At 47.0% G+C, this 17,186-nt stretch overlaps 1 protein-coding gene across 1 annotated transcript in view; it reads left to right on the forward strand.

Moving 5' to 3' along the window:
- Window positions 1-17,186, forward strand: part of LOC143814896 (vang-like protein 1) — a 234,770-nt gene that overhangs the window by 92,840 nt on the left and 124,744 nt on the right. Inside the window, exon 4 of the mRNA XM_077293567.1 lies at window positions 160-758. Within this exon, the coding sequence (XP_077149682.1) occupies window positions 160-758 (599 nt within the window). The remainder of the gene's footprint in view (window positions 1-159; window positions 759-17,186) is intronic.

Here is a 17,186-nt window from a genome sequence, read left to right on the forward strand (position 1 = left end):
GTTGACTTTGAATTGATGGATATAGGACTTTGCTTTATCCTCCTGAGCAAATGGTTTTGTATTGCCTTTGTAAGGTGTCGTAGGCTATTATCTCATGTTTAGCTACTTATCTATCTTCCTCATATCTATCTATCTTCCTTATATCTTACTGTTCCATAGGATGACATGTGGGGAGAGACTACCACAGCGGTGACTTCTGAGCGGAGCGCATCCCTGGAGGAGCTGGTCCCTAAAGGAGGACCCATGGAGTCCAATAGACGTGATGCTCGGATTATGCTGAGATTCTACATGTTCTGTATCCTGTTGGCCTTTACAGTCCTCACCCCACCATTGTTCATCATGCTGCCCCAGTTGCTGTGGGGGTCTAGATTGGAGCCCTGTGGAGCAATCTGTGAGGGACTTTACATCTCAATTGCCTTTAAGCTGCTTATTCTCATCCTAGGCTCTTGGGCTCTTTTCTTTCGGAGCCCACGGTACGTTTTGCCACGTCTGGTGGAGTTCCGAGCACTCCTTATTCTGCTGCTCAGTCTCCTCCTGCTCTCCTATTGGCTGTTCTATGTAGTACGAATTCTAGGTCAACCAGAACGGAACCTCCTGAGTGTGGTCCAGTACACAGTGTCACTGGTGGACACCTTGATCTTCATTCATTACCTGGCCATGGTCCTGCTGGAGATCAGACAGCTGCAGCCGAGCTACTTCCTCACGGTGGTGCGGAGCAGTGATGGGGAGGCCCGCTGCTACACCATTGGGAGAGTCAGGTGAGCCGAAAGTATATGACCCCCCCTCCAGCATACTGATATAAGCCAACCCATGTCTGCACCATTAGACATAATATTGTGTTTAGTTGCTATGAAGACCTGCATATTCCACAAGATATTAGGGCACCTGTGGTAGATTGTTGGGTCAGGACAGTACGGCCACAGTCGCTGGCCCAAATCCTCCCAGTCATCTGACGAAACATACTGTATGTAGAGGTACATACCCACTGGTCGTATATCCGGAGTATATAGTACATACATATTATATTATATTAGTATACGCTATAACCCACATTTTTAAATAGTAGCAGATTTGCATATTGAAAACATGTATCTTAACTAGGCCACTCCATTCTACAATTACAAAAACAGGAGGAAAAGGAGTCCAGAAAAGCTATCTAAAAATTACAACAGATGAGTATAGATGATGAGTAGGAGATGTGGGGTGGAACAGAACTGTGTACATGATGAGTAGGGTGATATATAGAGTTGAAGAGGAGGGGTAGAGCGCCGCAGCACTGTGGAGAGGGAATGTAGGGTAATAGACAGAGAAAAGAAGGAGATGTAGGGTGGTGCAGCACTGTGGAGAGCACAGGTAGGTGGTAAACAGGAATGAGGAGGAGATGTAGGGTGGAGCAGCACTGTGGAGAGTACAGGTAGGGTGGTAGACAGAGAAAAGAAGGAGATGTAAGGCGGTGCAGCACTGTGGAGAAGACAGGTAGGGTGGTAGACAGAGATGAGGAGGAGATGTAGGGCAGTGCAGCACTGTGGAGAGGATGGGTAGGTGGTAGACAGAGATGAGGAGGAGATATAGGATGGTGCAGCACTAGGGAGAGGACGGGTAGGTGGTGCACAGACAAGGAGGAGATGTAGGGTGATGCAGAACTAGAGAGAGGACGGTAAGGGTGATATACAGAAATGAGTAGAAGAGGCAGGACAGTGCAGAACTATGGAAAGCATAGGTAGGGTGGTACACAGAGATGAGGAGGAGATGTAGGTAGTGCAGCACTGTGGAAAGGATGGGTAGGGTGATAGACAGTGATGTGGAAAAGATGTACGGTGGTACAGCACTGTGGAGAGGACAGATGGGTTGTATACAAAGATGCGGAGGAGCTGTAGGGTGGAGCAGCACTGTGGAGAGGATGGGTAGGGTGGTAGGCAGAGATCAGGAGGAGATGTAGGGCGGTGTAGGACTGTGGAGAGGACAGGTGGGTGGTAGACAGAGATGAAGAGGAGATGTAGGATGGTGCAGCACTGTGGAAAGGATGGTTATGGTGGTAGACAGATGAAGAGATGTAGGGGGTGCAGCACTGTGGAGAGGACAGGTAGGGTGGTAGACAGAGATGAGAAGATGTAGGGTGGTGCAGCATTGTGGAGAGGACAGGTGGGTGGTAGACAGAGATGAGGAGGAGATGTAGGGCGGTGCAGCACTGTGGAGAGGACAGGTGGGTGCTAGAGATGAGGAGATGTAGGGTGGTGCAGCACTGTGGAGAGTACAGGTGGGTAGTATACAAAGATGCGGAGTAGCTGTAGGGTGGAGCAGCACTGTGGAGAGGATGGGTAGGGTGGTAGGCAGAGATGAGAAGATGTAGGGTGGTGCAGCATTGTGGAGAGGACAGGTGGGTGGTAGACAGAGATGAGGAGGAGATGTAGGGCGGTGCAGCACTGTGGAGAGGACAGGTATGGTAGTAGACAGAGATGAGGAGGAGATGTAGGGGGTGCAGCACTGTGGAGAGGACAGGTGGGTGGTAGACAGATGAGGAGATGTAGGGTGGATGTGATATCAGCTATGGTGTGAGGTTCTCACCACCATTCAAAGTACCCTCAGAGGTTAACTAACAAATATAGCCTTGAGGGGTCCCCAAATATTAAAACATAACCTTTAATCAATTATTAAAAGGACAAATATCACAAACAAACCAAATAAAGTGCTCGTGCAAACCAGTGCTCAATAAAAAATGGTTTGGTCTCACCACTAGGGTTGAGCGACTTTCATTTTTTTAAAATCGAGTAGGGTTTTGGGAAACCCGATTTTGTCCAGAGTCGAGTCGAGTGCAGTCGGCCGATTATCGCTAAAAGTCGGGGATCGACCGAAACACGAAACCCAATGCAAGTCAATGGGGAAGCATAGTCGGCAGTGAGTGGAGGCCAGGAAAACACCTACAGTGCCCATTTTAATGCCAAAAACATCCATTCTTGTTTCTGAAGCTTGCCAATCTTAATTAACTGTATAATAATAGTTGGGCATAGGGAATTGGGGGAAAGTTGTGGGGGGAGTAGGGCTGGCTCAAGTTTTTCGTGGGCCCAGGAAATGCGGACTACGTCACGGCGGTGTTGCAGGGAAAGGTAAGTATTTAAAAGTTGCAAGTGCTGTGATCCTGAGCAAGCAGGGGGGGGGGGCCCACTCGTTCGCATTGCCACTGGCACAGGGCCCCTCAAAGTACGGCGGTGTGTTTGCATGGCGGGGGCGCCTCCCACCAGCAGCGACACTTTTGCGTACTCTGAGGGGCCCTGTGCCAGTGACGTCGCCAACGAGTATGCCCCCCCACCTGATGAAGGAACCTGCACTTTCATCTGCACCTTCCTCTTTGTCCCTGTGTAAGGTGGTATAACATGCGGGAAGGGGAACCTTACTTTCAGCAGGGACAGATTCTGGCTGTGTAGAGTACAAGGGGAATGTAGTGGTCTAGGTCAATGTACCAGCAGACTCATTTAGCAGTGGCTGGGCAATGGGCAGGATGAGGAGGAAACAGATATAGGGCCAAAGAATAAAGTAGGCTACATGCAGTTCAAAATTGGTAACAGGACTAAACAGGCGGCATTGCTTTGTTCAGTGGAGTAGCAAACCCAAGAGCAGCAGACACTGTTTCAAGGGCCTAACCACACTAGTAGGCCAAATGCAGTTTAATATCTGATAGTATAGGGCGAAAGCCAGAATGTGGAAGCTCAGCTTTGTTCAGTTGAGGACAACACCAGGGAGGGGCAGACACCTTTAGTAGGCCGGAAAAGCCTATTGCATTTTTTAAAATGGTAATTTGGAGCAGAAGGTTGAAGCTCAGCTTTATTTAGTTGAGGGCAACACCAGGCAGGGGCACACAGACAGACACCTTTAGTAGGCCGGAAAAGCCTATTGCATTTTTCAAAATGGTAATTTGGAGCAGAAGGTTGAAGCTCAGCTTTATTTAGTTGAGGGCAACACCAGGGAGGGGCAGAAGCCGTTAGTAGGCCCTAACCACCATTTTTTTTTTAAAACCACTTAATGAGAGCCAGAAGGTTGAAGCTCAGCTTTATTTAGTTGAGGACAACACCAGGGAGGGGCACACAGACAGACACCTTTAGTAGGCCTGAAAAGCCTATTGCATTTTTCAAAATGGTAATTTGGAGCAGAAGGTTGAAGCTCAGCTTTATTTAGTTGAGGGCAACACCAGGGAGGGGCAGAAGCCGTTAGTAGGCCCTAACCACCATTTTTTTTTTTAAAACCACATAATGAGAGCCGGAAGGTTGAAGCTCAGCTTTATTTAGTTGAGGACAACACCAGGGAGGGGCAGAAGCCGTTAGTAGGCCCTAACCACCATTTTTTTTTTTAAAACCACATAATGAGAGCCGGAAGGTTGAAGCTCAGCTTTATTTAGTTGAGGACAACACCAGGGAGGGGCACACAGACAGACACCTTTAGTAGGCCTGAAAAGCCTATTGCATTTTTCAAAATGGTAATTTGGAGCAGAAGGTTGAAGCTCAGCTTTATTTAGTTGAGGGCAACACCAGGGAGGGGCAGAAGCCGTTAGTAGGCCCTAACCACCATTTTTTTTTTTAAAACCACATAATGAGAGCCGGAAGGTTGAAGCTCAGCTTTATTTAGTTGAGGACAACACCAGGGAGGGGCACACAGACAGACACCTTTAGTAGGCCTGAAAAGCCTATTGCATTTTTCAAAATGGTAATTTGGAGCAGAAGGTTGAAGCTCAGCTTTATTTAGTTGAGGGCAACACCAGGGAGGGGCAGAAGCCGTTAGTAGGCCCTAACCACCATTTTTTTTTTTAAAACCACATAATGAGAGCCGGAAGGTTGAAGCTCAGCTTTATTTAGTTGAGGACAACACCAGGGAGGGGCAGAAGCCGTTAGTAGGCCCTAACCACCATTTTTTTTTTTAAAACCACATAATGAGAGCCGGAAGGTTGAAGCTCAGCTTTATTTAGTTGAGGACAACACCAGGGAGGGGCAGAAGCCGTTAGTAGGCCCTAACCACCATTTTTTTTTTTTAAAACCACATAATGAGAGCCGGAAGGTTGAAGCTCAGCTTTATTTAGTTGAGGACAACACCAGGGAGGGGCAGAAGCCGTTAGTAGGCCCTAACCACCATTTTTTTTTTTAAAACCACATAATGAGAGCCGGAAGGTTGAAGCTCAGCTTTATTTAGTTGAGGACAACACCAGGGAGGGGCACACAGACAGACACCTTTTGTAGGCCTGAAAAGCCTATTGCATTTTTCAAAATGGTAATTTGGAGCAGAAGGTTGAAGCTCAGCTTTATTTAGTTGAGGGCAACACCAGGGAGGGGCAGAAGCCGTTAGTAGGCCCTAACCACCATTTTTTTTTTTAAAACCACATAATGAGAGCCGGAAGGTTGAAGCTCAGCTTTATTTAGTTGAGGACAACACCAGGGAGGGGCACACAGACAGACACCTTTAGTAGGCCTGAAAAGCCTATTGCATTTTTCAAAATGGTAATTTGGAGCAGAAGGTTGAAGCTCAGCTTTATTTAGTTGAGGACAACACCAGGGAGGGGCAGAAGCCGTTAGTAGGCCCTAACCACCATTTTTTTTTTTAAAACCACATAATGAGAGCCGGAAGGTTGAAGCTCAGCTTTATTTAGTTGAGGACAACACCAGGGAGGGGCAGAAGCCGTTAGTAGGCCCTAACCACCATTTTATTTTTTAAAACCACATAATGAGAGCCGGAAGGTTGAAGCTCAGCTTTATTTAGTTGAGGACAACACCAGGGAGGGGCACACAGACAGACACCTTTTGTAGGCCTGAAAAGCCTATTGCATTTTTCAAAATGGTAATTTGGAGCAGAAGGTTGAAGCTCAGCTTTATTTAGTTGAGGGCAACACCAGGGAGGGGCAGAAGCCGTTAGTAGGCCCTAACCACCATTTTTTTTTTTAAAACCACATAATGAGAGCCGGAAGGTTGAAGCTCAGCTTTATTTAGTTGAGGACAACACCAGGGAGGGGCAGAAGCCGTTAGTAGGCCCTAACCACCATTTTTTTTTTTAAAACCACATAATGAGAGCCGGAAGGTTGAAGCTCAGCTTTATTTAGTTGAGGACAACACCAGGGAGGGGCAGAAGCCGTTAGTAGGCCCTAACCACCATTTTTTTTTTTAAAACCACATAATGAGAGCCGGAAGGTTGAAGCTCAGCTTTATTTAGTTGAGGACAACACCAGGGAGGGGCAGAAGCCGTTAGTAGGCCCTAACCACCATTTTTTTTTTTAAAACCACATAATGAGAGCCGGAAGGTTGAAGCTCAGCTTTATTTAGTTGAGGACAACACCAGGGAGGGGCACACAGACAGACACCTTTTGTAGGCCTGAAAAGCCTATTGCATTTTTCAAAATGGTAATTTGGAGCAGAAGGTTGAAGCTCAGCTTTATTTAGTTGAGGGCAACACCAGGGAGGGGCAGAAGCCGTTAGTAGGCCCTAACCACCATTTTTTTTTTTAAAACCACATAATGAGAGCCGGAAGGTTGAAGCTCAGCTTTATTTAGTTGAGGACAACACCAGGGAGGGGCAGAAGCCGTTAGTAGGCCCTAACCACCATTTTTTTTTTTAAAACCACATAATGAGAGCCGGAAGGTTGAAGCTCAGCTTTATTTAGTTGAGGACAACACCAGGGAGGGGCACACAGACAGACACCTTTAGTAGGCCTGAAAAGCCTATTGCATTTTTCAAAATGGTAATTTGGAGCAGAAGGTTGAAGCTCAGCTTTATTTAGTTGAGGGCAACACCAGGGAGGGGCACACAGACAGACACCTTTTGTAGGCCTGAAAAGCCTATTGCATTTTTCAAAATGGTAATTTGGAGCAGAAGGTTGAAGCTCAGCTTTATTTAGTTGAGGGCAACACCAGGGAGGGGCAGAAGCCGTTAGTAGGCCCTAACCACCATTTTTTTTTTTTAAAACCACATAATGAGAGCCGGAAGGTTGAAGCTCAGCTTTATTTAGTTGAGGACAACACCAGGGAGGGGCAGAAGCCGTTAGTAGGCCCTAACCACCATTTTTTTTTTTAAAACCACTTAATGAGAGCCGGAAGGTTGAAGCTCAGCTTTATTTAGTTGAGGACAACACCAGGCAGGGGCACACAGACAGACACCTTTAGTAGGCCTGAAAAGCCTATTGCATTTTTCAAAATGGTAATTTGGAGCAGAAGGTTGAAGCTCAGCTTTATTTAGTTGAGGGCAACACCAGGGAGGGGCAGAAGCCGTTAGTAGGCCCTAACCAAAGTTGAAGGCCAAATGCAGTTTAATTTCTGATACTATAGGCCGAAAGCCAGAAGGTGGAAGTTCCGATTTAGACAGTGGAGGACAATTTGAATTAGGGACTGCAGACAGACTTAGTAGGCTGTCCCCTGTGGACCATGCATCCACCACATTAACCCATTGCGCCGTAATGGACACGTAATCTTCCGTGGCCATGCCTACAGGTCCATGCGTCTGTTGTCAGGTGCACCTTTGTACTCACAGATTGCCAGAGTGCATGGACAATGCGGTCTTCTACATGCTGGTGGAGGGTTGGGATGGCTTTTCTCGCAAAAGAAGTGTCGACTGGTTAGCTTGTAGCGTGGTACAGCGTAGTCCATCATGGCCTTATTAATAGTAAATAAAATATATAACTAGGCTCTATGAACTTTTAAATAGGTTCCAGGGGTACACGGGCAGCATTGGTGTGGTCAGTGGAGGAGTATTGCAAGTAGGGGCTGCAGACAGGCTATCAAAGGCCTAAAATAACAAACAGTAGGCAGTCATGGCAGTTTTACATCGGTTACATGGATACACAGGCAGGCACTCCAGGCAGCATTGTGGTCAGTGGAGGAGTATTGCAAGTAGGGGCCGCAGACAGGCTATCAAAGGCCTAAAATAACAAACAATAGGCTCATGGCAGTTTCACAGCGGTTACATGGATACACGGGCAGGCAGCTTGGTGGTGGTGAGTGGAGGAGTATTTAAAGTAGGGACCGCAGACAGGCTTCAAAGGCCTAACATAAGAAAATGGGCTGGCTGTAGGCACTTTATAATTGGTTCCAGGGGTACACGGGCAGCAGTGGTCTGGTCAGTGGAGGAGTATTTAAAGTAGGGACCGCAGACAGGCTTCAAAGGCCTAACATAAGAAAATGGGCTGGCTGTAGGCACTTTATAATTGGTTCCAGGGGTACACGGGCAGCAGTGGTCTGGTCAGTGGAGGAGTATTTAAAGTAGGGACCGCAGACAGGCTATCAAAGGCCTAACATAACAAACAATAGGCTCATGGCAGTTTCACAGCGGTTACATGGATACACGGGCAGGCAGCTTGGTTGTGGTGAGTGGAGGAGTATTTAAAGTAGGGACCGCAGACAGGCTTCAAAGGCCTAACATAAGAAAATGGGCTGGCTGTAGGCACTTTATAATTGGTTCCAGGGGTACACGGGCAGCAGTGGTCTGGTCAGTGGAGGAGTATTTAAAGTAGGGACCGCAGACAGGCTATCAAAGGCCTAACATAACAAACAATAGGCTCATGGCAGTTTCACAGCGGTTACATGGATACACGGGCAGGCAGCTTGGTGGTCAGTGGAGGAGTATTTAAAGTAGGGACCGCAGACAGGCTATCAAAGGCCTAAAATAACAAACAATAGGCTCATGGCAGTTTTACAGCGGTTACATGGATACACGGGCAGGCAGCTTGGTGGTCAGTGGAGGAGTATTTAAAGTAGGGACCGCAGACAGGCTATCAAAGGCCTAAAATAACAAACAATAGGCTCATGGCAGTTTTACAGCGGTTACATGGATACACGGGCAGGCAGCTTGGTGGTCAGTGGAGGAGTATTGCAAGTTGGGGCCGCAGACAGGCTATCAAAGGCCTAAAATAACAAACAATAGGCTCATGGCAGTTTTACAGCGGTTACATGGATACACGGGCAGGCAGCTTGGTGGTCAGTGGAGGAGTATTTAAAGTAGGGACCGCAGACAGGCTATCAAAGGCCTAAAATAACAAACAATAGGCTCATGGCAGTTTTACAGCGGTTACATGGATACACGGGCAGGCAGCTTGGTGGTCAGTGGAGGAGTATTTAAAGTAGGGACCGCAGACAGGCTATCAAAGGCCTAAAATAACAAACAATAGGCTCATGGCAGTTTTACAGCGGTTACATGGATACACGGGCAGGCAGCTTGGTGGTCAGTGGAGGAGTATTGCAAGTTGGGGCCGCAGACAGGCTATCAAAGGCCTAAAATAACAAACAATAGGCTCATGGCAGTTTTACAGCGGTTACATGGATACACGGGCAGGCAGCTTGGTGGTCAGTGGAGGAGTATTTAAAGTAGGGACCGCAGACAGGCTATCAAAGGCCTAAAATAACAAACAATAGGCGCATGGCAGTTTTACAGCGGTTACATGGATACACGGGCAGGCAGCTTGGTGGTCAGTGGAGGAGTATTTAAAGTAGGGACCGCAGACAGGCTTCAAAGGCCTAACATAAGAAAATGGGCTGGCTGTAGGCACTTTATAATTGGTTCCAGGGGTACACGGGCAGCAGTGGTCTGGTCAGTGGAGGAGTATTTAAAGTAGGGACCGCAGACAGGCTATCAAAGGCCTAACATAACAAACAATAGGCTCATGGCAGTTTCACAGCGGTTACATGGATACACGGGCAGGCAGCTTGGTGGTCAGTGGAGGAGTATTTAAAGTAGGGACCGCAGACAGGCTATCAAAGGCCTAAAATAACAAACAATAGGCTCATGGCAGTTTTACAGCGGTTACATGGATACACGGGCAGGCAGCTTGGTGGTCAGTGGAGGAGTATTGCAAGTAGGGGCCGCAGACAGGCTATCAAAGGCCTAAAATAACAAACAATAGGCTCATGGCAGTTTTACAGCGGTTACATGGATACACAGGCAGCTTGGTGGTGAGTGGAGGAGTAGTGCAAGGAGTGTCTGTCCCAGTACTCCCAAAATATAAATAGATGTTAATGTCTCGCAAAACAACCAAAACAAAAAAAAAAGGTGGCATACTTAGGTACAGGGGTGGGCTCATCTACTGAGTTTCTGACATAGTAATTTGGCAGTAACTATTTAATGGTGCCAATATAGGACACAGACACAGACTACTTTAAGTTGCATCATAGATGTCTACAAATTTGTATTGTCAGTGCCAGACATTGAATGATGTCAGCGAATAGACTAAAGATTGGTGGAGCTGTGCGACATAATTTTGCACGTGGTAGAGCACATTTTGAGCTGGGGTAGGGGGGAACTCTCTTGAGGCCGGCGGGACCGCCCCAGGGCCCCTCATGTTACAACGGTGTGTCTGACGTTGGGTGCGCACCACCACCGCCAGAGACACTACATTGTACTATGAGGGACCCAGTAGCAATGCCGTCAACCAAAAGCGAGCACACCCACCTCTTCAGACAAACAGCAGTCTCACGGGTGCTTGCGCCAAGTCGCGATACCACGGCCCCGTGTGGGGAGTTTTGCCATTTAGGGAGGTGTAAACATGTCGTATGCTGTACAATCAGCTGCAGCAAATTAGACATTAGAAAAGTAATTCACAGGCAAGAGCTTTTCATAGGAAAGCTAGGTGTCGGCCGGGCAAGGTGGGGCAAAAGATTTCGAAATCCAGTTGTGGTTCATTTTAATGAATGTTAGATCGTCAACATTTTGGGTAGCCAGACGAGTCCTTTTTTCGGTTAATATTGAACCTGCAGCACTGAATACTCTTTCTGATAGGACACTTGCTGCCGGGCAAGCAAGCTCCTGCAATGCATATTCTGCCAATTCTGGCCAGGTGTCTAATTTGGAGGCCCAGTAATCAAATGGGAATGACGGTTGAGGGAGAACATCGATAAGGGATGAAAAATAGTTAGTAACCATACTGGACAAATGTTGTCTCCTGTCACTTTCAATTGATGCAGCAGTACCTGTCCTGTCTGCGGTCATAGCAAAATCACTCCACAACCTGGTCAGAAAACCCCTCTGTCCAACGCCACTTCTGATGTGTGCACCCCTAACACTCCTAGTCTGCTGCCCCCTGGAGCTCGTGTGAGAACGATCACGTGCGCTGTGTGCTGGGAATGCCTGAAGCAAACGGTCAACAAGAGTTGATTGTTTGGTTGCTAATATTAGTTCCAAGTTCTCATGTGGCATAATATTTTGCAATTTGCCTTTATAGCGTGGATCAAGGAGGCAGGCCAACCAGTAATCGTCATCGTTCATCATTTTCGTAATGCGTGTGTCCCTTTTTAGGATACGTAAGGCATAATCCGCCATGTGGGCCAAAGTTCCAGTTGTCAAATCTCCGGTTGTGATTGGTTGAGGGGCAGTTGCAGGCAAATCTACGTCACTTGTGTCCCTCAAAAAACCAGAACCCGGCCGTGACACGCAACCAAATTCCTGTGCCCCCGGGAAAGGTTCGGCATTAAAAATATACTCATCCCCATCATCCTCCTCGTCCTCCACCTCCTCTTCGCCCGCTACCTCGTCCTGTACACTGCCCTGACCAGACAATGGCTGACTGTCATCAAGGCTTTCCTCTTCCTCTGGTGCAGACGCCTGCTCCTTTATGTGCGTCAAACTTTGCATCAGCAGACGCATTAGGGGGATGCTCATGCTTATTACGGCGTTGTCTGCACTAACCAGCCGTGTGCATTCCTCAAAGCACTGAAGGACTTGACACATGTCTTGTATCTTAGACCACTGCACACCTGACAACTCCATGTCTGCCATCCTACTGCCTGCCCGTGTATCCTCCCACAAATAAATAACAGCACGCCTCTGTTCGCACAGTCTCTGAAGCATGTGCAGTGTTGAGTTCCACCTTGTTGCAACGTCTATGATTAGGCGATGCTGGGGAAGGTTCAAAGACCGCTGATAGGTCTGCATACGGCTGGCGTGTACAGGCGAACGTCGGATATGTGAGCAAAGTGCACGCACTTTGAGGAGCAGGTCGGAGAACCCAGGATAAGTTTTCAATAAGCACTGCACCACCAGGTTTAAGGTGTGAGCCAGGCAAGGAATGTGTTTCAGTTGGGAAAGGGAGATGGCAGCCATGAAATTCCTTCCGTTATCACTCACTACCTTGCCTGCCTCAAGATCTACTGTGCCCAGCCACGACTGCGTTTCTTGTTGCAAGAACTCGGACAGAACTTCCGCGGTGTGTCTATTGTCGCCCAAGCACTTCATAGCCAATACAGCCTGCTGACGCTTGGCAGTAGCTGGCCCATAATGGGACAACTGGTGTGCAACAGTGTCATCTGCCGATGGAGTGGTTGGCAGACTGCGTTCTGTGGAAGAGCTGTAGCTTCTGCAGGAGGACGAGGAGGAGGAGGAGGAGGGGGTGCGAACGCCTACAGCCAACTGTTTCCTAGACCGTGGGCTAGGCACAACTGTCCCTAAATTGATGTCGCCTGTGGACCCTGCATCCACCACATTCACCCAGTGTGCCGTGATGGACACATAACGTCCCTGGCCATGCCTACTGGTCCATGCATCTGTAGTCAGGTGCACCTTTGTACTCACAGATTGCCTGAGTGCATGGACGATGCGCTGTTTAACATGCTGGTGCAGGGCTGGGATGGCTTTTCTGGAAAAAAAGTGTCGACTGGGTAGCTCGTATCGTGGTTCAGCGTACTCCATCAGGGCTTTGAAAGCTTCGCTTTCAACTAACCGGTAGGGCATCATCTCTAACGAGATTAGTCTAGCTATGTGGGCGTTAAAACCCTGTGTACGCGGATGCGAGGATAAGTACTTCCTTTTTCTAACCAGAGTCTCATGTAGGGTGAGCTGGACTGGAGAGCTGGAGATCGTGGAACTTTCGGGTGTGCCGGTGTACATGGCAGACTGAGAGACGGTTGGAGACGGTATTGTTTCCGCCGGTGCCCTAGATGCAATATTTCCTCCTACAAAACTGGTGATTCCCTGACCCTGACTGCTTTTGGCTGGCAAAGAAACCTGCACAGATACTGCCGGTGGTGCGGAAAATGGTGGCCTTACAGTGACGGAAGGGATGTTGCGTTGCTGACTAGCTTCATTGGCCGAGGGTGCTACAACCTTGAGGGACGTTTGGTAGTTAGTCCAGGCTTGAAAATGCATGGTGGTTAAGTGTCTATGCATGCAACTAGTATTTAGACTTTTCAGATTCTGACCTCTGCTTAAGCTAGTTGAACATTTTTGACAGATGACTTTGCGCTGATCAGTTGGATGTTGTTTAAAAAAATGCCAGACTGCACTCTTCCTAGACTCGGATCCCTTTTCAGGGATTGCAGACTGAGCTTTAACCGGATGGCAACGCTGTGCTCCAACAGGTTTTGGCTTTGACACGCGTTTTGGTCCAGATACGGGCCCGGCAGATGGAACCTGTTGCGATGTTGATGCCTGCTGCGGCCCCTCCTCCACCTCCGCTTCTGAACTACTGCCGCCTGCACCCTGTTCCCCCAATGGCTGCCAATCGGGGTCAATAACTGGGTCATCTATTACCTCCTCTTCGAGCTCGTGTGCAACTTCGTCTGTGTCACTGTGTCGGTCGGTGGTATAGCGTTCGTGGCGGGGCAACATAGTCTCATCAGGGTCTGATTGTGGATCTGTACCCTGAGAGGGCAATGTGGTGGTCTGAGTCAAAGGAGCAGCATAGTACTCTGGCTGTGGCTGTGCATCAGTGCACTCCATGTCAGAATATACTTGTAATGGGCATGGCCTGTTAAATGTTTCACTTTCTAAGCCAGGGACGGTATGTGTAAAGAGCTCCATGGAGTGACCCATTGTGTCGCCTGCTGCATCCTTCTCTCTTGTTGTAGTTTTTGCTGAGGAGGACAAGGAAGCGACTTGTCCCTGACCGTGAACATCCACAAGCGACGCGCTGCTTTTACATTTACCAGTTTCGGAAGAGGAGGCAAAAGAGCTAGAGGCTGAGTCTGCAATGTAAGCCAAAACTTGCTGTTGCTGCTCCGCCTTTAAAAGCGGTTTTCCTACTCCCAGAAAAGAGAGCGTTCGAGGCCTTGTGTAGCCTGACGACGAAACTGGCTCCACAGCTCCAGACTTAGGTGGAATATTTTTATCCCCACGACCACCTGATGCTCCACTACCACTACCATCATTACCAGCTGACAATGAACGCCCACGACGACCTCTTGCACCAGACTTCCTCATTGTTTTAAAATCTTAACCAAAGTAACTTTATTTGTTGCTGTCAAACAACTTACACGGTGAGCTATAACTTCAGTATGATTTCAATATCCCTTAACAGGTTGGTGAGACCACAAGGAAAATCAGGCACAATGTTACACACTCTGTTTTCTGTGGCACAAAATCACAGAGATGACACACACGCAGGACTGTCACTCAAGCACTAATGTCAATATTAATCTCCCACCTAATTTATTTTTTTTTTTTTCTCAGGGAGACTTTAGAAACCAAATAATATTAAAAAAAAAAAAAAAAAAAGGCTTTCTATGGCCCACAATTAGAGAGAGAGAGGTGGCACAACCAGGAGTCAAGACTGGCGCACAAGCTGAAAGGGCAATATTACTCTCCCACTGTTTTTTATGTTTTTTTTGTTTTTTTCAGGGAGACTTTAGAAGCCAAATAATATTAAAAAAACCAAAAAAAAAAAAGGCTTTCTATGGCCCACTGAATGAGAGGGAGAGAGGTGGCACACCCAGGAGTCAAGACTGGCACACAAGCTGAAAGGGCAATATTACTCTCCCACTGTTTTTTTAGGTTTTTTTTTTTTTTTCAGGGAGACTTTAGAAACCAAATAATATTAAAAAAAAAAAAAAAAAAAAAAAAAATAGGCTTGCTATAGCCCACTGAATGAGAGATAGCACACACAGCAGTGGCACACAAGCCCTGACTGAGGCCAATATTTTTCTCCCACTGATTGATGTAGTGTTTTTGTGTTGAGGTAGAATTTAGAACACAAATCACGGAAAAAATAAATAGGCTTTCTATGGCCCACTGAATGAAAGGGAGAGAGGTGGCACACCCAGGAGTCAAGACTGGCACACAAGCTGAAAGGGCAATATTACTCTCCCACTGTTTTTTTATGTATTTTTTGTTTTTTCAGGGAGACTTTAGAAACCCAATAATATTTTAAAAAAAAAATAAATAGGCTTTCTATGGCCCACTGAATGAGAGGGAGAGAGGTGGCACACCCAGGAGTCAAGACTGGCACACAAGCTGAAAGGGCAATATTATTCTCCCACTGTTTTTTTAGGTTTTTTTTTTTTTTTCAGGGAGAATTAGAAACCAAATAATATTAAAAAAAAAAAATAAATAGGCTTTCTATGGCCCACTGAATGAGAGGGAGAGAGGTGGCACACCCAGGAGTCAAGACTGGCACACAAGCTGAAAGGGCAATATTACTCTCCCACTGTTTTTTTAGGGTTTTTTTTTTTTTTCAGGGAGACTTTAGAAACCAAATAATATTAAAAAAAAAAAAAAAAAAAAAAATAGGCTTGCTATAGCCCACTGAATGAGAGATAGCACACACAGCAGTGGCACACAAGCCCTGACTGAGGCCAATATTTTTCTCCCACTGATTGATGTAGTGTTTTTGTGTTGAGGTAGATTTTAGAACACAAATCACGGAAAAAATAAATAGGCTTTCTATGGCCCACTGAATGAAAGGGAGAGAGGTGGCACACCCAGGAGTCAAGACTGGCACACAAGCTGAAAGGGCAATATTACTCTCCCACTGTTTTTTTATGTATTTTTTGTTTTTTCAGGGAGACTTTAGAAACCCAATAATATTTAAAAAAATAAATAAATAGGCTTTCTATGGCCCACTGAATGAGAGGGAGAGAGGTGGCACACCCAGGAGTCAAGACTGGCACACAAGCTGAAAGGGCAATATTACTCTCCCACTGTTTTTTTAGGTTTTTTTTTTTTTTCAGGGAGACTTTAGAAACCAAATAATATTAAAAAAAAAAAAAAAAAATAGGCTTGCTATAGCCCACTGAATGAGAGATAGCACACACAGCAGTGGCACACAAGCCCTGACTGAGGCCAATATTTTTCTCCCACTGATTGATGTAGTGTTTTTGTGTTGAGGTAGATTTTAGAACACAAATCACGGAAAAAATAAATAGGCTTTCTATGGCCCACTCAGTGAGAGATGGCACACACAGGGATGGCACTGTAGCAGAAATGCCAATCTTAATCTCCCACAAAAAAAAAAAAAAAAAAAAAAAAAAAAACTGTCCTACAATTACTATCTCCCTGCAGTAATGTAAGCCAGGTATGGCAGGCAGCAATAGGAGTGGACTGATGCACAAATTAAATAAAAAGTGTGGACAAACAAAAAAGATAGCTGTGCAGAAAGGAAGGAACAAGAGGATATGTGCTTTGAAAAAAGCAGTTGGTTTCCACAGTGGCGTACACACAGCAATACAGCTATCACGGAGCCTTCTAGGGCAGCCCAATGAGCTACAGCGCTGAGGGGAAAAAAAAAAAAATAGCTTCCACTGTTCCTGCACACCAAAGGTGGTGTTGGACAGTGGAAATCGCTGCAGCACAAGCGGTTTGGTGGTTAGTGGACCCTGCCTAACGCTCTCCCTGCTTCTGACGAAGCGGCAGCAACCTGTCCCTAAGCTCAGATCAGCAGCAGTAAGATGGCGGTCGGCGGGAACGCCCCTTTATAGCCCCTGTGACGCCGCAGACAGCAAGCCAATCACTGCAATGCCCTTCTCTAAGATGGTGGGGACCAGGATCTATGTCATCACGCTGCCCACACTCTGCGTTCACCTTCATTGGCTGAGAAATGGCGCTTTTCGCGTCATTGAAACGCGACTTTGGCGCGAAAGTCGCGTACCGCATGGCCGACAAGCACAGGGGTCGGATCGGGTTTCATGAGACGCCGACTTAGCCAAAAGTCGGCGACTTTTGAAAATGATCAACCCGTTTCGCTCAACCCTACTCACCACTGTTGATGGACAAAACTTCCTGGCCTCCTTCCGGAAGTACCTTGCCGAGAAATGGATTCACACAAGAAAAAGGGGGATATATATGGGGAGAGAGACATAAGCGGTCACGTTCTCTGACCTGGCACCTTGCCACTGCAGGGCCTTTTTTGACATACGGGCAGGATTAGTTTTTTCATACTTCCCAAATCTTTATATTAACTCCCCTGATGAATCCCCACCATTGAGGAAGAAATGCGTAGGGAGTATTTAGCCCCATATCATTGGA

Source organism: Ranitomeya variabilis, chromosome 3 (assembly GCF_051348905.1).
Source record: "Ranitomeya variabilis isolate aRanVar5 chromosome 3, aRanVar5.hap1, whole genome shotgun sequence".
NCBI classification, from domain to species: Eukaryota; Metazoa; Chordata; class Amphibia; order Anura; family Dendrobatidae; genus Ranitomeya; species Ranitomeya variabilis.